Source organism: Thermobia domestica, chromosome 13 (genome assembly GCF_964235325.1).
Source record: "Thermobia domestica chromosome 13, izTheDome1.hap1.1, whole genome shotgun sequence".
NCBI classification, from domain to species: domain Eukaryota; kingdom Metazoa; phylum Arthropoda; class Insecta; order Zygentoma; family Lepismatidae; genus Thermobia; species Thermobia domestica.
The window spans coordinates 105738033-105764306 of record NC_137466.1 but is presented as its reverse complement, the minus strand read 5'-3'; the positions used below and the strand labels follow the sequence as shown (position 1 = coordinate 105764306).

At 32.0% G+C, this 26274-nt stretch overlaps 1 protein-coding gene across 5 annotated transcripts in view; it reads right to left on the bottom strand.

Moving 5' to 3' along the window:
- The window catches only part of cpo (RNA-binding protein), a 150107-nt gene that overhangs the window by 101218 nt on the left and 22615 nt on the right, over window positions 1–26274 (bottom strand). For 4 of the 5 annotated variants that reach the window (XR_014128023.1, XM_081736211.1, XM_081736214.1 and 1 more), the window contains exons 3-4: window positions 19331–19393; window positions 10211–10352 (exon numbers count right to left, since the gene is read on the bottom strand). Coding sequence is in view for 4 of the 5 variants with exons in the window: in XM_081736211.1 (XP_081592337.1) it covers window positions 10211–10352; window positions 19331–19393 (205 nt within the window). In the remaining variant the exon portion in view is untranslated. The remainder of the gene's footprint in view (window positions 1–10210; window positions 10353–19330; window positions 19394–26274) is intronic. The other variant, XM_081736212.1, reaches the window with a different exon arrangement.

Genomic DNA, 26274 nt, shown 5'->3' with positions numbered 1-26274 from the left:
AGAATACATTACAAGAAAGGTACGCTCTTTTGTTGGGGACTGTGGAATCAGGTACATACGTATATAAAAAAAAGTGCAGAATGAAACTCAGGAATGAAGAGAAGGAAATTTCATTTTTAAAAAAAGCAAAGAGAGAGAGAGAGAGAGAGAGAGAGAGAGAGAAATAGAGAGAGAAAGCTCATGAGTATATATGTATATGTGTGTGTTTACTTACCTGGTAAAGGAAATCCTGGAAAAACAAAACATATTAACATTTCTTTTTGCTTCATAAACCACACAAATCTAATTTCACTTTGTAATTATTTAAGAGCCTTTTGACATACAAAGGAACGAGATAATTGAATTTGCCTCTCGCTTGCTTGGCAACAAACAGGGTAGAAAGCTATCTAGTTTTTCTCTTTTCAATATTTGAAAGCTACTGTTTCATATGTACTTTGAGCAACATTATATGTATTTTTAGTACAAAAGACGAAAATGTGACTTTACGTTTTAGATAATGAAACTAGAAAATGCTTCTTGTTTGTTTGTATCTGACTGACGTATATCACATATCGTTAATGATAGTGATAAAGTGTGTATAAGGTTACATTTTTCCATCACTTATTATTTTTTATTAACAGGATAACCTTCTAACAGGCGAATCTATTGAGATATCTTGTCAATATATTGAGATCTTAATTAATATGTAAATATCTCGTTCTTTTGCACTTGGTCAAAAACCATGAGTTAAAAAAGCCTCTCTGAAATTTTATACTTGCTTTATATCTTAAAGATAAAAATCAAATTTTCTTTGTTGCTGGAGTTAAAAGTGAATAATAATTACAAAAAAAATATCCAATTTCACTAATTTCAGTAATACGTCGATTTGAGGTAAAAAAAAGAAGAATATTATAGTTTAAAATTATATATAATAAATCATATTGTTATTTCAGTTTTGATAAGGTTATTCAATTAGAGAAATTAGCTTCGTCTTCAGTATTTGTTTCTATCAATTTAATCACAATTTGTGTGTTCAACAAGCAACAAAGAGTATTTTTTTTATTCCTAAACACAAATCTTTCCTTACCCAATTTTAACTCAAATCGACTTATCATTATGACTATAGATATATACCGTATAATAACTTGAATAAAAAGGTATTTAATATATATATTCCTAAATGCATCTTCTTATGTATATGTTATAAGCTAACCTATCATATGATTAAAATAGTTTTCACATATGAGCATTATTACGATTATTCACTTTCTCTTCATAAAGCTTAATTTGTATATTTTTTTCTAAAAAGAAAAATCAGTATTCGTTCATCTTTGTAGTCAAATAGCCACACACACAAAATAAAAGTTGTGGGATCCCAGGGTATGGATTCGATGTATTTTGTTAGACAGGATCCGAATTTCGAAACTTGAAGACAATCGACTGTTTTTTTTATGGGTGAAAAACTTCAGCAATTTTGCATTGGGAGAATACACGTAAGACAGCCATAAAAATGTTATATGGAGTGGACCACAGGGTATGAATTTGATCTATTTTGGTACATAGAATCCAAATTTTGAAACCCCAAGACGATCGACCGTGTCAAATTTTTTTATGGGCGAAAAACTTCTGCGAATTTTGGCACGTAAGACAGCACACGTTTTCGCCCATAAAACAAATTTGACATGGTCAATTTGTTCTGGGGATTCGAAATTTGGATTTTGTGTACCAAAATACATCGAAACCATACCGTGAGGTACGCTGCCCGTAACTTTTTTTTGCATGGCTATGTTATGTGCATCCTCCCTATCGAAAATTGCTACAGTTTTTCGCTCATAAAAAAAATTGACACGATCGGTTGTCCTGGGGTTTCGAAATTTGGATTGTGTAACAAAATACGTCGAATGCATACTGTAGGGTCCGATATACAGAACTTTCATTTTTGTGTGTGTGGCTGTGTAATTAACAGTTATTAAAACAATTATCTGATTGAAAAGCATTTTTCTGCACCTTAAAGCAAGGACAATTTATGAGATCACACATACTGCAACTTTTCAAATACAATACTCAATTGACAACTTGAGTCACATAGTTTAAATTATATTAAGAGATTTTTGAAGTAATACCTTTTAACTCATGGTTAAAATATCATTATATAATGAAATATAAATTCACTGAATATCAATAGAGAAAGAAAAAACATGTATTTTTAATTGATAGAAAGATAGATGACTAAAAAGAGGGATAAGCTTTCTACCTCTACAAGAATCATTAGAGTGGGTGTTCTGTTCTTTTAGACTTTCAGTAAAATAAATAAATAAATTTAAAAAAAACTATGAAATAAGAGTTAGTTTTCCACAGAATGTCTTTTTTCTATAGATTAGTCTTGCAGGAAAATAAATAAATAAATAAATAAATAATTGGTGAATTTCATTTTTCTCTCATCAACTACATTTTGAATACAAAAAAGGTGTTTTTCGTTACCAAATGCATAGTTTTCATTGTTTGCTAGTAAAGTGAGTTAGGAGTTGTTTTTGTTAATCAAGACAGAAGAAGAGAATTCAAGGAGAAAAGTAAACATACCAAATGAATACTAGAACAACTAAAAATATATATTGTGCATCTACTATATTGTAATAGATTTATTAGGAACTTTGCACTAGCCTTTATTTAAATATTATGTATACCGTTGTATTTTTTTCGATCTATCTCAAATTTCAGACTTTGAAACTCATGTACAGAGAGAATTGTTTATATTTTGCTAGTAAAATAGTATTTTAAAATATTTATTGTTGATAAAAATATGACTCCAAAATATACAATGTTCAACATACCAATATCTCTTTCAATAAGAAACAAAGAGTAAAACAGGATAAAGAAAACAGTTTTCTCCTGACAATTAGAAACAATGGAAATATTTTATATTTGGACGCAATTTTGATTAATTTATTCGTTTAACTGCTTCCTTACTAACATTTACAGGAAGCATCAAACGAATTTTTGTATACAGAAGTACTACGATTCAAACCCATCAAAATGTTTGAAATACCAAGCCGGAAGATAGTTACTTTGCATGTAATTATTATTATTATTATTATTATTATTATTACATCCCTAAACTTTATACAAGTTATGTAAAGAAAGTTAATACAATTTATTTTGGATAGTTCTTGAATCTTAAGCATATGTGAAATTATATCAAAGGAAAATTTTCTTTGTTATAAAGCAAGTACTAACTATGACTAGATTATACGCCATTGGTATATGTTGTTTGTATCCATACTGTTACCCTATAAAGAGTAGATAAACTTTTCTTTTATAATAGCAGGGTATCCTGTAAATTTTCCGCCACACACTATATGGAAAATGAAAACGCAAAGGGACGGTGTACAGTCTGCAGTAAAAAACCTGCAACATGAGCATGTAAGATTATTGTGAAACTACGCCTAACAGCGCAGGGAATCAACATAATAATAATACCTAAGCGGCACGAATCACGCCAGAGAAACCTCGGTGTCCTTCCCTGCACACTTATTTTGCAGGAAAAGATTTCGTCGTTTCACAATGAACTTACATGCTCATGTTGCAGGTTTTTTGCTGCGGACTGTACAAGATACTTCACTCTTAAAAATATAAAGCGTTGTTCTCTGCATTGGATACTCATATTTTTGTCAAATTGCGAATTTCCTATGATTATCATTCCTTGGACTTCAAGTCGAAAAACATATGCACCCTACACCGCACATCATCCTCACTGACGGATGTTTCACACGAAATAAGTGCCTCATTGCACAGAACAAGTAATAATCTGAAGGTGCTAGGTCAAGACTGTACACTGGATGTGGTAGCAGTTCAACACTTTCGAAGTTACGGAACTTCTCTTGAGTGACACGAGATCTACAACACTGAGCACCAACAGACGTTTGAAACTGATTTAATGTAGGTATTTTTGTGATACAACTTGATACTTTAATTCAAGTTGTTCGCAGTACAGGTCAACGTTGACAGTATGACCATGAGAAATAAGTTCCTAGTGCACAAGATCTTGAAAATTAACCTGGATTTTCAACAAGATTTACATTGTTGAGCAGCACGTAACCACAATGTAAGATGTTACAATCAGCGGCGGCGCCAAGATTAGATTATAAGCTGCCTACAGTTAGCCTGGCCCGCTGTAAAATATCTGTAATACGGTTATCGATAGATTGTCCTAGATTATTAATTTACGGTTCAGTTCATCTTAGTTGTCTAGCTATTTCAAAAATATAATTTGACTAAAATTTATTTTTAAAAATATCTCAATACGAACCACTATATAGAACATAATGCGTTAGTTATTTACGTAAATTCCCAAACACGGAAATTTTACTCAATTTTAATTGATAATAATCACAATTGGGCAAAACTATGTCTTCGGTATAACTTGCAATTATTTGTATTTCGAGTTGTTACTTCTTTAATTTTAACAAATTAAGACTCAAAGACTTAAAATTTATGATAGCATAAATAAATTTTAAAAAGGCATGATTTTATTGACTTAATACGCATTGATGGTTTACTGCTCCAATCTGAAAGTTATTGACGTTACTGGAAATTTTAGATTATAAAATATTTTGACAGCATTAATATGTTACTAGTAAAATATACATTTTTCCACAAAAATTTGGAAAATTAGGAAATAAGCTATAGAAGCCAATGAATAGTCTTAAGATAAATACCGAATACTGGCGACTCATTTGTCTGTATATAAATAAAATAATACAATGTACTCTCTCTCAAATCTCCGAAACAACGATTAGTAGAACCTTCAAATTTCGTATACGAATTTCCGTTGAGCCCTAGGCTGTAGATAAAACAGGATTTTGCGAAATATATGCGAAATGTTCCTAACGGAAGAGAGAGAGAGAGGCTTGTAAGATTTCTTGACTCTTACAGTTAACCAGAACTCTGACAGTACTAGGCATACAATTTCGAAATTTGCATAAATAATCATTGTACTCTACATTGTGTATGAAGACAGGGTCTCTAAGGGAAAAGTGAGCTTAAAATTATCATCATTCTTCCGATTTCCGAAGCTATTGGGAGCAAAACTTTGAAATTTTGTATAAATATTTCCCATGTATCTTACGCTGACTATAAGATGGAGTTATACGAAATGTGATCACTAAGGAGAAAAGAAGCTCTTTTTTCTTTTTATCGTTTTACATTTCTCTGAAACTATTAAGCATGGAAGCTTGACATTCTGTATAAACATTGTCTATGTATACTAGACTAAGATAAAATTTTAGAAATTGCGATCCCTAATAGGGTAATGGAACGAGTGTTTACACGATTCGAATAAAACCAAACTTGCATCAACAAGTATTTTGAAACCAGAAATAAATTTTATATATCGTTGAAATGGTTTTCATAGACACCATTCTTCACATGTGAAGAACGGATATTATGCTAGTTTATAATATATCGTAATGAGACAAAATTATATCTTAAATAGAATCTGTATCATTGACTATTGAAGTATTTAAAAGTCCTTTTAAAGATATTGAAGTATTTTAAAGTTCTTTTAAATCTATACTTAATTTACTACGCTTACAATTCAATAAAAAGGTAATTATCCCTCGTTATTCTACGGAAAGTTTTATCTTAATTTCTTTTTCATTGCTGATAACTGATGAAATTATGCTGTTTCTTTAAATAGTGAACGACTAGAAACTACGAAATTGTTTCAACTCGTTAAAGTAAAATTGAATTATCGAATGCTACTTTGATACATCAGATGCACTGATCCATATACTCTCTCTTTCTTTCTCTGTAATACAGAAAGAAAAATTGAGATTCACATTTCGTGTTTAATTTTGGTTAGTAGAAATGTTGGACTGGGTGGAGTAATCAGGTGTGGCATAAACAGAATACGAATATACAGTTTAGACTTTTTTAAAAATATTATTTGAAAACAGTAATTTTCTATTCAACAAAAGTTTTTCTACGTCAAATTATGTTGTAACACGTTATTGGTCTTTCTCTTAATACTTTGGAAGCAACAAAGCCTAGACAGTTCTTCCACTATCGATACAAAAGGCTCTTCCTGCATCGCTGACTTGACATTTGCACACAAAAGCATTCATTATAAATGGATACTAAAGTATGAAGTGTACAAAATAAATTTCGCTTTATGAAAATACCCTTTTCGGTTTCGTTACGATATGCGTAAATTAGTACTCTCACATAAATTAAATTACAGACGGGATTTTATCAGTATGAAACCACTCTTTTAGAATCTGATATAACGAAAGGTGGTCGTAGAGTATATCTACGTGAAAACTTGTTTTAATTTACTTTATACAAATTAGCAAAAATTACGTTAAGAGTGATATTGTTCGACTCATGAGGTGGAAGACAACACTGACGAACTAGTAATACTTTAAATATAATTCTACGGGAAAAGATCAACACTGTAACTATAAAAAATTACATGTTTTTTCAAACTACGTTAACAATGTGCAGTCTTGTTTTTTTTAAAAAAAATAGTCACACAAGGTGTTTAAACTGTTAAACCCCTGCAACTGTACGAATACACAGGAATTAAAATGCTCTTGCATGAAATAAAAGCTTGGACTGGAAAAAGTAGATACACGTTTTTAGTACTATCCATGGATTCATGAATTTCAGAGAGAGAAAGGTGGTCAAAGTTTTTGAACAAGATTGTACATATTTAACATTCCTTTTAGACGGTAAAATTGAGCGAGCATCTACATTCAACTGCATCGGTATATGTTTATATTCGTCAATCGTTTTGTCTGTTCCACCATCAGTCTCGTAAAACATGTTTGACTGAAACTTGGTATGTCCCTTCCTCCAACTTTACGAAATAATATTGTTTGGGATTGAAATCTAAGAATAGAGAGTGAAATCCATCCCAGGTTGCAAGTTTGCACATATATTTAATGAGATAATAAAAGGCTTTCCATTATAATACATATAAAAATGTTTCGGTCTCTATAGAATATAGTATATATCATTTTTAGAATTTACCGACTATTTCTATTGTTTGCGGTTGGGAAACTGTCAAGGAAAAGTAAAAGTCCTGCAATTTCTACGTTAATTTATTTAAATGTAACATGATTTTCTGTCATAACTTCTGTCAAAATTATTCGGTATTGGTGCAGTATATTCTATATTTTGTATCAGATTTCCCACCACTTTGAGTTGAAACCGATAGATTATGAAGGAGTGAATTTACATTTGCCTTGACTTGAAAACACAAAATTTCAGCATGAATTTTGCCTCCAAAAATTCAATTTTTATGAAACGAGTGTGCTTCGTTTCAGATTAGAGACGTGCTTCTATCGTTTGAGATTGAAATTAATCAAAAGGAAGATTATGGATTTACTGATTTTATGAAAGAGTGTTAATCATAATTTCCCTAATTACATGTTTTTAAAGAAATACTGTGAAGGCTTTCAGGCTTCTCAATGGGTCATATTGCTTTTGGTTGACATTTCAAAGGAAAAGAAGCAAATTCATGTGGCTGTCTTGGAAGTTACTTCTTTTGTTTGGAACTGAATTTCGCAGGTAAGGTAAAGAAAACTTCCATTTTAAAAAAAAACTCTCTTCTACAATGTAACTATCCCTTTTGATTTATCGGCGCACACAGTTTCCTTCAAATTTTGGAAAATTTTCTGCAATTTTTTATGCAAATTGAATAATTTTCTTCCAAATTAAGAAAATACCAACACGCACGAAAGATTAATATTAAAAACATCCATAATTGATATAGAACCACTGAAAAATTGAATTGGACGCAATGGAAATATGATTCTAAATCAGTTATTCGAAAACCCATTGATGAATAATCTGTTTCAAGGTTGAATGGAATGTAGTATCTACAAGGATATGTTCTTTTAGGTGGAAATTACATGCTTAAATATGAGAAATTATAGGATTGGTTTGTATACGAGTACATGAAGTTCATACAAGAGATCTCCAAACTGCTCACAGTAATAATGATAAACTGATAACGGTAAATAAAGTTTTGCATAAGATTCATCAATACAAATATACAGTAGAATGTTCATATTGACATAAATTGTTCGAATATATAATAGGCAACTTCGTAATAAGCAAGACTGTAAGTATATCTGACATAATAGTTAAAACTTTTACATTAACAAAAACAATGCGCATTCATCAGAAAATTTTCCCAACATTTATAGAAATCAAAGTGGATTAATAGGTTAATTATATAATTTGATAGGTGTTTAATATACGAACGTTTTTAATCTAACATTTTTAGAAAGGGTTTGCTACCAATAATAATAAAGGTATTTTGATGCCGTGCCAGAAACTACTTTCTTTTTCGTTGCAATTCTCTCCAAAGTACCCTTAGCCATTAACGTAGTTTACAAAATATATTATAAAAACTATAAAAAGTAAGAAAATATGTAGAATTAGGTTTCAACTTTCAAGGGAATTCAACAGAACAAACACATGACTGTCAGTCCCATGTGTACGATGTGTAAACTATGAGTGTGCTTTGTCAGTTCAACAGGTATCATCGACTATCATCAAGTCATTCCATGCTCAGTTCTGTAAACACAAATTTTATTCCCGTGAATTAGCAAAAAAGAATCTGAACAATTGTTAACAACCGTAGCTCTAGTAAATATACATTTTTTTGTACTTATACACCATATTTCTTTGTTTTCTTTCATCCTAACGATTATGTACTATCTTTACTGGCAGAACCATCAAAGGGACGCTTAACGGAGTAAATATATAAGCATTTCGTGGTTAATTTCACCGTTAATAAACAATGTGAAACATTTACCTGATGATTGCTGGCAGTAAACTCACTGAGCGAATTACTTGATAAATATATAATAGTAAATTCATGCCTTTAAAGGTTGAAAATATATTCACTTATTAGAAGTACTTCAAGGAATTTCGATTACTAATGTATTGACTAAAGTATTTTCTGTATATTTAAAATGACAATTGTTATCAACCAATACTCTAACATACTTTTAGATTCTTATTTGAGAATCATGTTTCTTTATGTCCTCTATCGAAACGACTGCTTCATTGGCTTTAGCGCAAGAACAATTAGGGGACGTAATAACCTATGTATATAAATTATCATTATTTATTTTATCGTTAATAAACCAAATTGATGTGGTCTTCGCATGATCTGATGATGGAAAGCTAGTGCAACAATTATTGACCCTTCAAAAACAAACAAACAAACAACAACAAAAAAAAAACTACATACATAAACATACAATAATCATTGTTGATTTCTTAATTAGTAAGCCACGCAAGAGAATATGACGTGTTCGCCTGGTGATGATAGTGGTAAAGCCCGTGAAATGATTGTTGGGTAAATTCACGACTTGAAAACCTGAAAATATATTGATTTATGAGCAATTCCCCAAGAAAATTTCACTAGCAATGTATTGACCAAACTATTTTCTGTACTGTCTTTAAAAAAGCAATTGTGAAGTATCAATTCAGGAAGTCAATCTCTGAAAGGAATACTAATTTCTCCTTAAACATTATTGTAGCATAGAGTTTAGTGTGCCAATTAACAGATAACGTATAATTTAAATTATTATCTTTGATACAAGAATTATGGTCCTAGAAAGTTTGAAATAAGATTATGACGTATGTTTTCGCATGCTTTCATACACAGTACATAAAGAGGCTAAGAAACACTATTACATGTCACTCAGTAGGAGAGCATAACAATATACATCTGAAATTCTCACGCGTGAGATCTGGTAAAAAATGATAGAAACAAGGTTGATTGGATGAAAATAGCCTTTACCAATTTTTTCATCATACCTGATGAAGCGCGAAGATCGAAGCGAAATACTGTGATATATTGTAGTTCGTTCTGATATCGGTAACAGTATTAAATATTTGAAATAATATTTTAATATGGATGAGATACCATGAACAAAACTTGTTTTCAAATATTTTACCGTTTAGAAATGCATAACTTTCTGAAGGCGAACACAGCTTAAAAACAGAATTGAACAGTTACTTTTAAAAAGTTACACTTTTCTATTTTAACAATTTTTAACTTAAATATTACACTTAATCTACATTGTTTTTAGTGACCAAAATAACCGCATGTGCTAATTGGTTTCTTTGTATGTCACAGCAAAAAAACCAACAAGATAGGCTAGTGCATAGTTCCCAGCGCAAGAAGATGTAGGCAGTGCCAGGTACTTACGTCCAGTGAGAGGGTGCATTAAAGTTGGGTGCGTAGTGGCAGCCGTGGATGATGCTTGCTTAGGCTTGCTAACCTTCGTGTTACTTTTCGCAAATTCCAGACGAATTGTTTGGGGCATGTCCGGGTCAAACCTTACGCCCTGCTGAAAAAAAATTGACGGTGGAAAAAAAAGGAAAAAAGAAAAATGTGCCCCTTAATACCTCTTGTGATATTATATGTATATAAAAATTGCAAATAGTGCAATATTTTAAAACGACAAATTGATTGTGATTTTTTGCTCTTTTATTTCTTATGCTCATAAAATATCACCAAGACATTTAGACAATTTCCTCTATAGTACTATTTTTTATGACCTAAGTAAAAAGTGATTGTTGAACTTTTTGATTTTTCCCTGATTATTAAAATACTATTAAAAATTAAAATATAATGGGCAATATAGAATTTATGTTAATTTTTAACAAATATAATCATTACCATAGTGATATTTCAAGTCTAAAAATAAGCAGCTATATTCAAAATTGTATTTAAATTATGTGTTGCTATAATATTCAATAAACTTGAATTATCACTAATAGTACTTGATGTTAAGAAATTTAACAAGTAGACTAGAATATTCTATCTACGATTGCAAGCAACAAAGAAAAATGCAGAGTTCTGATATATCGGGTGTTCTAAAAGTGGCGCCCACGCAAAATGGAGCTCTGTTCTTCAGGTCAAAATAAAAGGAAATGTTATATAAAGAGGTCTCCTTCAACCGCTATGGGGAATCCAAATTTTCATTATAAAGCAACGTTGTACATTAACTTTGAACCTTGAGCATTGCTATACAAACCCATCAAGCAGTTACATTGATACGTTAATAAGTGGTGCTAGCGTCCACACCTATCGACTTTAACTGCCATTTGGTAAGAATTGAGGTAACTATTTGATGAATTGGTGGACATCTATGTTCCTTTATCTGCGACGTTGACACACAGTGCAATTCACATCTCCAGACGAGGATCCGAAAGGTATAGAATCCATTCTCATTTCTTTCTTTCTTTCTTTCTCTCTCTCTCTCTCTCTCTCTCTCTCTCTCTCTCTCTCTCTCTCTCTCTATATATATATATATATATATATATATATATATATATATATATATATATATATATATATATCTATAGAGAGAGAGAGAGAGAGAGAGAGAGAGAGACTTGCAGAATAGTATATCTAAGCATTTGAATCGAACGGCGAACGGTTTTAATTTGCGCTACATTTTCCTCTGTTGCTTACAATCGTAGATAGAATATTTTACTTCAGAACTAATAACGGAAAAACATACACTAGACAATACTGCGTATATTTCACGTCGATATATTATATACATTTTACATGTAAATTTTGCCAAGTATTTACTAAATATTGAACTAATATTTCGCTGAAGACTGAACAAGTTACAAGTAGTATTAATTTGCTTACCAGTACCTAGATATTGTGAAGAATCTAAGCATTACCTAGTGCTGGTGTTAACATTATTTATTGAAACATCTAAACCAACTTTATCAAAAACAATGAACTTTTTATTTTAACTACATCGCGTCTGATTATTATAGTGGTTTTTAATTATTGTAATGAATCAAGCATACACATGTACTAATGTTCTAATATTTTAGTTGGTATTTTAGTTTGTTGTAAACGACAATTTAAATGACTTCTTATGACTAACCGATTTCGAGTTGCTTTAGGCACATTCTTGAATTACAGTACTTAGTGGCAACAACTAAGGCTGTGAGTGATCTCTTTCCGAATAACCGAAATTATAGCCTTGAAATGCGCGCAGTTTTTTTCTAATTTCTAAGATATGTAGAAAGTTCCCTTGAATCTCATTTCCGTTACATCATCATGTACATAACTGAACTAGGAGATCCCTTATACCAGCCACTGTTCCCAATAAGAATGTATTAAGTATCTAATTGTATAACAACGCCAAAGGAGTGTAGAATCATATCCAAATTGCAAATAAAATGATATTCTCTTTCGTCGTAGACTATATAAAGTATCAGTCAATCTCCTCAAAACAGAAATAATTTAGAGATTTACTTTTAAATGCACTTGATGGATTTAGTATTATTTAGTCTTGCTTGACTAGACAGTATTCCTTACTGAAGTTTGGACGTTAACAAAATTTACAGAACAATGTTGCAATAGATGTATGAAAAATGACTAAAAAAGATTACAATGCATATAACTTTTGTGGTATTCACTGTAACTCAACGAAAATTTATTAGTACATTAATAATATGTTTGTCTCGTTGCGGGTTTGAAGACTTCGGATTCTGATCATGTATACCAAAGAAGTGGACATTTGAAATTGTGACTAGTCTGGAAAATTGGTCAAGAGCAGAAGTAAGATTAGTCATGTGGTTCCTGTGGGCCAAAAATATTACGCTGCTAACATTCATAGACAGACGGTGAAGAGCTTAATTTCAAGGTAATATTTAGCAAAGTGGTACCGTGCCTTCAAAGACCGGACCAGTATTGTTAACAACAACCCTGGACTTACCGATACACTCAACACCTGAACTACTGACGTAAACTATGCTCGTATGGATGAGTGTACTCGTATGGACAGAAGAACATTATGCTCAATATCAGCTAAGCTAGGATAGAGTTGCGTTGAGTGTTGTGCAGAACATTGCGGTTAATGTTTGTAAGTATAGGAAAGAAATGGGTGCCACGGGCACTATCCGAGAATTACAAGCCAAGCACAGAATGGAAGCTGCATCTTCTCCACGGAAATAGAAATTCAGAGAGCTTGCTTCGTCCAGGAAAGTTTTATACACTGTAACCTGGTATGTGTCAGGGTGCTATCGATACAACAAGAAAAAATATGCTGAAAGGTATTGCAGGGCACTTATGAAGTTGCAGGATACGATCATACGAAAACGTCCTGGTCTCCGCCGCAGTATAGTTCTTCTGTATGATAAATAATAACATGACTGACCACCATTATCTGATATGAAGATGTCAAAACCGTTGCCTCACGGTGGCTACGGGAACTTGACAAGGATTTCTGTGCAACCACTTAGGGAAAGGTCACCTACCGTTGTGACAAGTTCTTGGACAAAAAAAGGTGATTACATCGAGGACTAACGCCGAGTGCCGTCTATCATCAGGTGTATTGATCTTCCAGTTATGTCTCATACATAAGCCATAAGCTTTTGTTTTCGATCATTCCTTGTAACTTTTTCTGTAAACCCATTTAACATCCATGTTTCTTCACCGAGAAATATTATATAGGCAAGCAAAACTAACTGGCGCTTGCATCAATAGAGTACATTCACAATTATAATTCCATGGCAGTACATTATTTCTGTTTTAAGAATATATTGTAGATTTCATGTTCGACTTTTACGGAGGTTGAATCCATAATCGATCTAATGGTCCTAACTAATTTTGTAATGCCTATACGTTGCTAGTTATAAAGACGGGTACGCTAATATCCACATTTTAAAAAATCAAACCCTTCTAAACAAGGTAAGTACTCCGATTTTCATCCTCAAATTTATTATTACATGTGGTTCCAGACGATACATATTTTCAATATTTTAGATAAGCATACAAGATACTATTAAAATTGTATTTAAAATATGTTTTAAAAACTGAGTAGTCTCAATATAGTATTCACATAATATTAATTAAAGATTCGAAGATTAAGAACATCTAATAAGTAAACCACGTATCATAACCAAATATGTTTTCCGCCCATTCCGTACACAACTTGTTTGGTAAATAACTTTAAAAATGATCGAATTACTTCAGTACAACTTTCTGCAGCTTAAGTGGAATGTGATATTCCTCTACATTTAATTAAATAATACTCAAACCTGAAATTTTAAGCAAAATAATCCAAAACAACGGAATATGAGATTTTCACAGAAGTGACGTGAAGTTTACGAAGAAATATTTTCTAGTAGTTATACTTTTAAAATGTTACGTTGAATACTTTGCTACTCTAGTAAATTAAAGTTATATTAGAATTTTAAATACCATGCAAAGTTTTGCAGTTTCTAAACCAGAAAGTTCAGTTTATGGATTTATGTGGTGAACTAGAAAACTATTTTTTAATTCTATTTGCATCAAAAATCACCACTGATAAATAATTTTTAAATACTAACTTAAAATTGTTGTGGAAAAATAGATACTCTAACAAAGTTGGAACTTCATTTATAAGAATGCTGTTTTTTTCTAGAATATGTCGGCTTTATTAGATTTATTATAATTAATTGAAAACACATGTCCAGTATTTGTTTGTCAAGTTTTATTTAGTTTCCCTTTGATGTCCTTTGAATTTCATAATGGCGTAACTTTCCATTTTGTTTTATTCTAATAATTTAAACCTTATACAGACATGTATAACGAACTAAATTTTACAGATAAATTATGTTTATGTTTAGCACACATACGTATTCTGTTAGGTCTTATTCAGCTGCAACTGTTAGATCTTATGCAATCTACGAAATCTGTAGGCAAGATTTCAAGAAATAGTTTGTGTTGGAAACAGCGTGTTTATATATGCATAGGAGCGGAAATTATTATTTTGCCTGACTTTTCATGGGTGTATAGAATCGTAGGTTGCTTTCCGATTTAAATACTGTATTTATCTGGACTAACAATGAGTAAAATTGTACTTTGTTAATGAAAAAATCAGGTCAAGTGGTGATGATACACACTATATAAATTGCTAGCTAGCTACTTATCCATTAGAAGTTATACACTTTTTCCGTAAACATTTTGACTTGATAGAAGTTAATTACTATATTTGTTAAGTTTGTAAGCTTTAAGTTTTTTTCAAACCTATCAGTTGCTACACAATTCCTGCCTTTTATGCATCATAGTTGGTTGAAAATTTTTAACTATTGATGAATTTTTAATACAAATCCTTATTTCACAAGTTACAATGGATGGTCCATAAATAATGAAAAAACTCATGGCAGCATATTATATGAAGATAAAGCTAATTGATTTAGGCAACTAACATACTAGAACTTTGTAATGTATCGAATATTTTCTCCAAATCATTTAGAATAACATAATATCTTTGTTTATTAGTTTACACTTAGCATAGTAAAGCATGTAAGTTGGTTAATGGAATGTCGAATCAGACTTGGTACTCTGGTAGTAGATTGATAAATTTGTTTACCTTTTCGGTTGTGATGCAATTGAGTTACATCAGTAAAAAAATATTTTCATAAAATATAAGCAGTTAATTGCTTTTACCGTCAACAAACTCTTTTTAATCTTTAGAATATATTGTACCTTTAAGATTGTTGATTATGGAAGAAAAACTGGTTCAGCTTAAGATTCTGTCTGGCAATTACATTTTCTCATGTCAAGTTGCCATCCATTATTTTCTCAGGCCAACAGTCAAATGCTAGAACTCACGCACGCCCATGAATAAGAAAGTTCTCTGTTTTCTTTCAGCCAGCAAATATACCTTCACCACACATTGCTTAGACAATGAGGTCTACATTAAATTGAAATCATATCACTAAACAGCATTTCAATAAAGAAACGCAGAGTATTATAAAATTTGTAATGTGATCTTTACAGCTGAATATATTTTCTATCGCTCAAATTGATATTTCATCGGAATATTTTAAAATCAACAATACACAATGCACACTATATTGATTCATTTGTTATATATACGTTCGTTATGTGATAAATTAAGGAAAACTGGACTTCCAATTAAAAATATTAATATTACAATTATAAACTTGCTCTTATTTGGAAAAAGATAATTTAAGCAGCAAGTAATATTTGCCTTTTATTATAATTTAGAATTCATCGTCGAAGGATATTAATCAATATATGATTGATATCTGCAAATACTGTACATATAATTTAGCTTCCTACGACTTGTTCGACAACCTAGCTTTGAGAAACAGACTTGCGGAAATGCTTTCTTTTGAAAAGTTAACGTTATATTAACTCTGCAGTAAAGAACAAACTCTTATACAGTATAACTAAATATTATGAGTTCGTCTGATGTTAGAGAAAGAACATTAAAATTTAACTCAAACGGATTAAAGTACGCATATATGCTAGTTCTCACCATGTATGAATATACTGTAGTAAATGTATGTTTACAGCAAGTGATCTAAATTATAATTACCATGTATCAAAATTTAAGAAAAATGAACAGAGAAATTAGTGGCTAGAGTATAATTTTTTCGCACTTCTGAAATTACTTTCAGACTTAAAATCTATTTCTAAACTATATAACGAAATAATAAAAAATTCCTTAATAAAAAGTTATTTTAAAGATTATTTTGTTGTTATTTTTAAAGAGGTGAAATGTGTAATTACCTTGTGAGGTACGAAGTAACAGTGTTAAGGAAACAGATTGCCGGAACAATTCACATCACGTGATAGATGTGTGGATTGTGTGTTTAGTGTTAACATGTGAAGAGTAGTAATTTCAATGTTAATATAGGCGTACTCGTAAATCAACGGTCAAAACAGATTGAAGAAGAGTCTTACGGAAATTTCAATTCGTAGAATCATTTAAACACGCTATTCCATTTGCTGTGGATTTAGAATTAATCCTGATGAAAGATAAGGTAGTTCAAATTTCACTACATTGTAGATTCACGTCACCTAGTAAGCAAAAGAAGAAACATCTAATGAACTGAGCAAACTTCTATATTTTCATGATATACTACAAGACACGTGACAAAATGACTGGTTAATTTTAATTTTTAGAAGTTAATATTTCGAATTAATTCAATTTTATGTACAAAATATTTTTACGCAACGTTATCTGCGTATCATCATCAAGAAATTATTCATTTAAAAATCATGAAACACTAAAATATCTGCGAGAGTGTTGTAATATTCTTTACACTTTGCAAGATTTTTTTAAAAATCAATGTATTGTGTTATGCGTTAATATATTCAATTTGCTTTATTAATTATAAATATTTCAATTATTTACTTTTTCTAAATTAACAAAAAGAAGTGATGTTACTTAGTAAGTTTATTATAAATATTTAAAATTTTCATGAGAAATTCACGATCCGGGAAAGAATTAATGAAGCGTATAGCACAATCGACTTATCAAATCTAACAAAATGCGTATTTATAAATCAAGTCGTAACATTCTACATATTGTATTAAAATATACCACGTCAACAAAACGTAATATTTTATTTATTTTATAAAGTTCATCAAAAATAGATATTTTTAAAATGAAATTTGATGATAAAACTACCATAAACTCGAATTTATTTTACGAGTACACCATATTGTAAAGAAAGATGTGATTCTGTGTAACTGTAAGCTGAAGTGATATTTATTCTTTTATAATTGATCCATCATTAATTATTTCTAAGAACTCTGTGCGTATGTGTTAAGTGCTATGTGAATTTATAAAACCTTCTGTTTGCTCCATGCACCAACCTTGTGGTTACACCACTGTGATATAGTTATTTCTCAAAGTTATCAACACAAAGTGTAAGTTAAACAAATTTAGTGACCAATAAGCACATCTTTTCATAGTAATTGAAGTAAATAGTTATACTTTAAATAAGGTAAGTCCATAAACTGCTTGAAACCATTATTTATTTCTGAAATAATTTAGTAAGTATTCTAGGCCCACAGTTGTCACTGTTGATTGGTTTTGATTAAGTTTGATGGATGGTTTACCACAGGAAGTGCAAATCATCATATTTCAGAATAATACGTGCTTTAAATCGGACTATAATTTTCCAACTTAATGTACTTAGGTTAATTGCTAGTACCAGTTAGGATTTTAAATCTATAGCCTATGATAATACATTTCTTCTTTAAATACTAAAAAAACTACTATCAGGGGCTCGAGTACAACCTACTACTGTAATCTTTAGTTCTATTTCAATTTTTAGATTAGCTATACATACACATTAAATGTTTCTTTTCGTGAATCACCATTTCAAACATTGCCTTTTTGTATCACCAAAAAGAGGCTTATTAATATGAATATTGTTTACATTAGTCTAGTGGGTATAACTGAGAATAAAAAACATGACAAAAGCACTAAATACATATTAATAACTCGTATTGAACTTTTGACAATTTATTATCAGGTGGACACGGCGGTTCAGTTTGAGAGAGCTTACCTCTGGTGGGTGGTTTCCTTGATTTGATCTCGGCCAAATAAGTTTGTGGTGGACGACAACGTGCCCGTGGGTTTTCTCGGGTTACTCCCCGTTTCCTCTTACATTCTCATTTTACCGATTCTTGCATCATTCATTTGCCTTAATCCTCCACTTCCCTTAGTCTAAAAGGCATAATCGGGGAAAGTTAAACTAAAAGATTTCATTTTAATGTATCACTTTCATTAAAGGTCATTAGATAATGTGTCTGATAAAGACAACGACAAGCTTTCGACATTGTATAACAAGTAATTAATATACTTTGTTTAGTGCTTGAACCAGTTTATTTATTCTCACTAAAACAATAAGGTATGTTTTACTGGATAAAGTGAACTGTAAGTGTTTTGCTATGTTAAAATATTTGAAGCATGTATGATTAAAATTAACAGAATTAATTAGTGAAATGCGATCTATACCAAAGAGGTTGACAAAATATTCAGGTTTACTCAAATATTACAAATGTTTGGTGTACTTCCGGTATAAATGTTTGAAGTTTTGATTTAAAAATTAAGATTACGTCGAGCATAATAATCGCTGCAAAAATAAAATCCTGGAATAAACATACGATAACAAACATATGGTCCTTAATTTCTATTAGTACAGTCGTCTGCAAAAGTTCATATCTCCTCCCTAATATTATCTTGTCAACAGCATTGAAACTAATGGATCAATTTTAGTACAATATTTGGTTAATTTCAAAATTGATTATGTTATTCGGACACCAAATAATACAGTACTCTTAACATCCATTTGTTCTTAAGTTAATATAGAAGGAAGATATTAATTTTTGTTATAGACTGCAAAATGATCTATTTACTTACATATCAGATATTAAGACACTTTGTAAAAATCCTAAGTAGTAGTTAAGATTTTTGATATAGTTAAAACCACGTTAATATAAAATGAATAGGATTAATCAGTATACATTGATATAAACACCCACCTGCAGATCTTGCTTCGCAGCTTCTGCTCCTGCTCGAGTGCTAAATGTTACGAACCCAACAGGCTGGAAAAAAGAAAGTGCAAAATAAAATTAATATTTATTTTAAAAACAATTAAATAATTATCTATTAAAATGCTACAATAGCAATGAAAATGTCTCAGCTCCAACCTATATCACCTGATTTCAAATCTATGGTTTACGGTTATTTGTGATTTCACGTTTAACAAATACAGATGTTTTAAAATATGTGTACTTTAAATAAAGTATTTAAATAGATCTTTTTAAATAAAGTTTATTTTTTAAAATTATTGTTAAGTGTTTGTATTTTGATAAGCCTCCAAAATCAATGCAAATGAATTGTGGTGCCATTTTTGGAGTTCTTTTAAATTATATGTTTATGGACGTTTATATGTTTGTAGCGAATCCTTTCGACAATGAGATCTCGGAAACTACAGGCTCTAGAAAGATGAAGTTTTCACTGATCGATTGCAAATTTTGCGTAGATTGTCTAGTTCTAATTGAATATTTTAAAAAATGGCCAATATTTCTTTATTACATTTTTACGGGTACCTTGGAAGTGTAGAAATTAAAAATAAAAAAACTAAAACATCATATCCTACGTATTATGCATTTTAACACCACATTGCTGTATATAGGGGTTGCATATGTCTCAGGCGTTTGTTTCATGGCCAAATAATAATGAAAAACGAAGGATAACCTTTTCTCCTGTCTAAGGTGAATCTTTATTTTTGGAGTGTTTTGCCTAATGAACACCATATAAATCACTAACATTATAATTAATTGTGTGAGTAATATATTTGCTTATTACATACTGCATGCAAGAAGAAAGAAAACACTGATCATACATGAATTAGAAACACCAATTGAAAGTAGGGGCCGCGGTGGCTCAGTGGTAGAGTGTTCAGTTCTGGTGCTTGGGGTCCCGGGTTCGATCCCAGCTCCCACCAAGTGAACTTTCTGGTGGATAACACCGTGTGCGTGGGTTTACTCGGGGTTCTCCTGCTTCCTCCCACTTTCTTCATTCCACCATTTCATTCATTATTCATCATCATCGTCTCCTTTAGTCTAACCGGCATAACCGTGAGACGTAAAACTCAAAGATTTCATTTCACTTTTCCAATTGGAAGTAGGCTCTAATCTAAACGGTATGAGATATTGGAAAAATAATCGGAAAAAATCTCTCCTTTACGGTATCTCTTGCTGATTTTTATCAAGACATCTTTCACTTGTGTCTGTAAAGGGACATGCACAGATGTGAGGAATGACAAGGACATTCATGTTCATATGTGAGTGATGCGCTGTGTAGAGAGCGCAGGTTCAGCTAGTTTAAAATTAAAATTCTAAAGAGGGAAACAATAAATTAAATAATATTGATAGATCCATTTATTTAATTACCAAAAAATATGTATAAAAGCCAAAAATTTCAAAAATATGAGAAATGCGTAATAAACCAGTACAAAATTGGGCATAGGTAATAAACACCGATTTACTTTAGATATGATTATTTACCTTCATAATGGAAAGAAACCATTATTTAGCTTTGGTTGTTTTACATAAACGTAAGAAAATGAACTCGTTAATTATCTAAAAGATAATCCTAATAATGAACGGCAAACGTTTTAGTCTGTTCATCATGCTAATCCTAATACGAGGTAGAATTAGAAACTAAGGTTATAAGGCCGACATTTCTGGAGTTTCGTCTATTATAGAGGAATACAAGTAAGATGTGTGCGGTAACTTTAGTACATGGAGTTGGCAACTGTGCAGTTTTATCCATCTGCCCCCTACGGCGCTAGTTGTACGTAAAGACAAATGGCGAGTCATTCGGAAAACTGGTCTCGCGAAAAAGTCCACTCAGTTATTCGATTTCTATGGACGAAACATGTAACCGTGGCTGAAATTCACCGGTAGCTGGTAGAGGTTTGCGGAAAGACTGTGATGTCTCGTCAGCATGTCTCAAAATGGTGTCAAAAGTTTGCGGCTGGTAGAGAAAACGTCACTGATGAGTGCAGTGGCCGATCCAGCACATCATCAACAGCTTTGAACATCATCAACCACGCTCCCTACAGCCCGGACCTCACTGCAAGCGACTTTCACCTGTTCCCCGCACTTGAAGGAGCACCTAGGAGGCCGTCGCTTCGCTTCAGACGAGGAGGTAACACACTTCATGACAATATGGCTGAACACGCAAGGACAGGATTTTTATTAGGAGGGAATCTTCAAACTCATTTCACGATGCGACAAATGTCTCAACCGATATAGAAACTATGTCGGGAAATAACCTAATGTATATACTGTGTGTTGGTTGTACTGGTTGCATGAAATAATATATACACATTTCACTGGAGGCTTTGTAACCTTACTTTCTGATCAGCGCTCGTAATAACGAGTTGTGCTTTCGCTTGTCCACATACGAAAGTCCTTTAATTGTATAGATAATGTATGGTGGTTTGTGAGCAAGATATTTTATTATAAATTTGCTAAATATAAACACTTAGAACTTTTTTATGAAGCACGATTTTATCCTATTGTGTACAGCAGGCTGAGTTCTGGTGGAACAAGAAGTGCAACGTAAAATAATTTGTGCGCGCACAAAAATGTCTTGAAAATTGTAATATTTTGAGACTAATGTAAAATGCCTGTTTATAAAATCATGAAGCGAAAAATGAGATTGCTAATAGGTCACTGTTATTATCATCAAGCAACATTTTGAAGCTACTTTGAAGGCTAGCAAAACTTCTGTGTTACTGCAAGTTAACAAACGTTATGTATAAGGTATCGCATATACAGTGGTTATACTATTTCTACAAGGGAGTGTTTATAGGAATGAGGAAGTTGGTAACAATCATTACATGGGCTCCGGTGTCCAGAGTTAGAAGACTACAAACAAAGGATTATGGGATTTTTGATCCTAGTTAGATTTAATTAAATACTGACTATGTTTTTGTTAAACATTATCCAAATCGCCCCTTTGTTTTTTAGAAACAAAATTATATGCTGAAATATATCTATATAAATGGCAAGTGAAAAAAATATTAACAACATTACAAATGGTAAATATACTTTATTAACAGGTGTAAGGAAAAACAAACTAATGATTTTTTGAAACGTAAAAAGCAATTTAGGAGTATGTTCAATAAGTGCGATGAAATTTGTATGATTCAAGGACTTAGTCCTATTATTTTAAATTTTATAAAGTCATTGTGTGCCATAACAGTGACAGACATTAATTAGAATGACAAATGTAGAGTTATAACTTTGTGAATACTCTACAAGCTGGTGAAAGATAATGAGTATGTCCTGCACGGCATACAAGTTGATGGATATGCTTTGTTCCAGATGAGGTTTAGATAGGTAGATATGTAGTAATAAATCAAAGATGATGATATCGGGTCTAATCACAATTGGAAAATGTGTAATATTGTAAAGGTATGTTATTGTATGGTGATAGTGTATAACGCAATGTGTCAAGGCGTATAGTTCTGTACGTACAAGAAGCTCATTAACTAATTGTTTGCGCGTGTATTTACGGCGAATTTGTTGAAGGTGGTAAATAATATGCGTGAAGTACATGCAATAATACAATAGGTGTATGGTGTTATGTAAGCATATTCGATAGGATTATTCTTAATACATGTTGAGATAGAATAAGATGTTTGTAAAAGGCATTAGCTGTAAAGAGCCATATCTCCGTCGAAGCTAGTCGTATGTTTTGTAAGTGTGAATAGTTGTTTTTAATTGCAATACCGAGCACATGCCTGTCTGATGTTTTACTGGATTCAGGTGTTGATCTACTTTATGGTCGTGTTTCATTTTACTTTCTCTGTAATATGAACATTTCTACTGAGGCTAAAATTTTGTCTAAGTAGCAGTTTTAATTATTTTTTTAACTATTTGTATAAGGAAAAGAGGATTTCTATGTAGTTTACTACCGCAAATGGGGCAAATGGAAGAGATACATTTGTTTGCTTGAGGAATAATAGTAACTCGCCATTGACCACACCACTTTACAAAAAATAACCTATACTACGTTAAAGATTGCTAAATGTTGAAATTTGTTGATACTTCGCATTATTTTCATAGAGGCTATGGGTGTTGCGTCAAAAATGGAAAAGAATAAATTACTAGCAATTGCAGAAAGTCAGATAAAGTTGTTTTACAATGAAGGTGATACAACGGACTCTTATCACAGTAGGGTAGAGGTATTATAAATATTGCTGCTATAGACATAAGCTATTTTATTCGAAATTAAGTTGTGAATGAATCGAACAGACATATTTCAATATACGAATTTTCGCATTAGACTCTCGTAGTAGATTATGTCAAATAATAGTAAGCATGATAACCTGTTATCGCTGTAGTATTTTTGGGGGTTGGTTGGAGTTTAGCATCTTTTCAGCACCGAAACTATATGAAACGTGAATCTACACTTTAAAGGGATTACGAAACACCATAATGCGTTCAAAGTTCAAGGATCTTCCACCATGAACCGTAGTGGTTTCTAAGAGTGGCAATTGATACAATAGATAATCCTAGATTCAGTAAACATCTGAAACCATTTTCAATATATTTGGAAATAGGTTTACCTCAAGAGATGTTTTCTAACAATTTATTTAATCAATGAGATTGGGTGTTAATAGAAGTCATCTATAAGCGCTGGATCTGATGAATCTTTAGTACGAAGGAGTAATAAGACATCATTTCAGACAGAGCTAAACTCTTATTAAAATTCCGGATGACTTAAAGTATAGCAATATCTTCGTTAGATGAAACAGTAAAATAAGTTTCCAGGATGAAGCGTCTAGGCAATATATTGTTTTTAATTTTTGCTGTATATTTTTTTAGAGGAAAGCAGAACTACGTCCCGCTAGTGTGATGAATTACAACTACAACAGTGTGAAAATTGTTTTCTTTGTGAAATGATACCTTGAGAGAGAAAAACACAATTCCTGTAAAGCGCTCTCTACATTTTCTCTGATATACCGGCATATTATTTTCCATTCCTTCCTTTATTTATTCAATATTTTCAGTTTTCTTTGCTGAAAATATGCGGGAGTTCATCAGAATTGTGCAGGTCAGCTGTTTACTAAAATAACATACAGAAGTTCTTTCTCAAACTACAAATATCAACTACTCCTCTGCGATCATATTTGAAAGCAAATTTCTCCCGAGGGTGTTTGAAATCAAGCTTCCGTCTATCCTTTGTTTGTAGTGAGCGAAAAACTCTTGGAACATCAACTCGTTTCTGCTCCTATGGGGCGTTTCCACATGTTTTCTCAAGCTTTCAGCTTTGAATACTAGATGGCAATGACAGTTATGGCAGCGAAGATTTAAAACTAAAAAAAAAAAAAAACTCAAAACACTTTAAAGAATTGAAAGTATAACCAGAAAAAGAGTTAGCATGAAAAATAAAGATGTTCAAGATTTTCGTTTTTTATTTTAACCCTATTCAGAATTACAGCTTAGCATGCTAAATCAATGACGGTGAAGTAGAGAAATACAATCTACGAGGGATGTCCAAAAAGCTTGTGTCCAGACCACTACCTATTTTTTTATAGATGCACTTAAAATGGACACATGGGAACATGGAGCAAAGTGACTGGCAGTGATGACTCACCTCCTGTTAAAAGAACTTATATTACACTAGATTCATGACGACGCGATATGGAAATTAGCTAACATTCCTACCTACTCTGCCACTAAGAAATGATATCCATGATTTTCCTCCGGAAACAGTAGTACGATTATGCAGACCGCTCTGCACTTCCAGAAATATCAATTACTATGATAAAAAATCAAATATATAAAAGAAGTTATTAGTGTTAGCTGACATATCACTTAGCAACACTTATTCCATTTTAACTGAACATTTGGCTCTCAGAGAGACAATGAGATGTGGTGCAGAATATGTTAGCGAAAGAGCAGAAACAATGTAGTAATGCTGTGCAAAAGTTACAGCTACCATTTTAGTTCAACAGAATTATAAGCCTTTCGATGGAGGCGTTGCAATGACGAAATCTACGCCCCTTAGTTTGAGCCACAAAGGAAATAACAAACAAGCATCCTTTCCCACCTATTCAAAGAACTTTCGTGCCAAGTCTACGCCGGGAAGATGATGGCTTCAGTCTTATGTCAAGTTGAGAGTACTATTTGTTGTTGTGTACTTTGTACCACTTGACACAGAGACAGATCAGTATTATGCCGAAGTTACGCCAAATGTACGCAAGGTAATTATATCGAAGATACATGAATAATCACAACGCATGTTTGTCTTTTCCCCAAGCTGCACATCTGATGTTACGCGAGCTGCACGAAGGATTTCAAGTAACTGACCCAATACATGGACCTGACTTGCTCCCAGATGACTATAATTTGTTTTCTCTGAAAATATCATGGATACTGTTGGCGGATGGTTAGAGGGACAGGAAAAAAGTAACAACATCATTCTCTACAATGAGTAGCCTATTATAGAAGGAATGGTGAAAGTGTTTTGGTGTCCAGGAGATAATAAAGAAATGTCATAATTGAAACATTACACTACGATACCTTCAAGTAGGGTGGAACACAGACTGTTTCTGGCCGCCCTTTATATTTTAATGTTTTACCAAATGAGACTCTAAGTGATATTAAGTTTTGATATTAAACTTGAACACTACTAGCATTAACATCTGTACACTTAGTTAAAACAGTACTTAATTTCCTTTAGAAATGTTTCATATATGAAACAGATATGATATTGAAATTATATCACTATCAGTGGCGAATGCTAGTGAGCCCAGTCACAACCGATGCTCATACATTAAAAAAACGCTCATATATTAAAAAAAAAACGTGAAATATGCCGTGAAAAGATACAATGTAGTACGCATTGTTTCCAAGATGAAGAACCATGGAGCTGGCTGTCCCTAGCACTTCCGGAACAT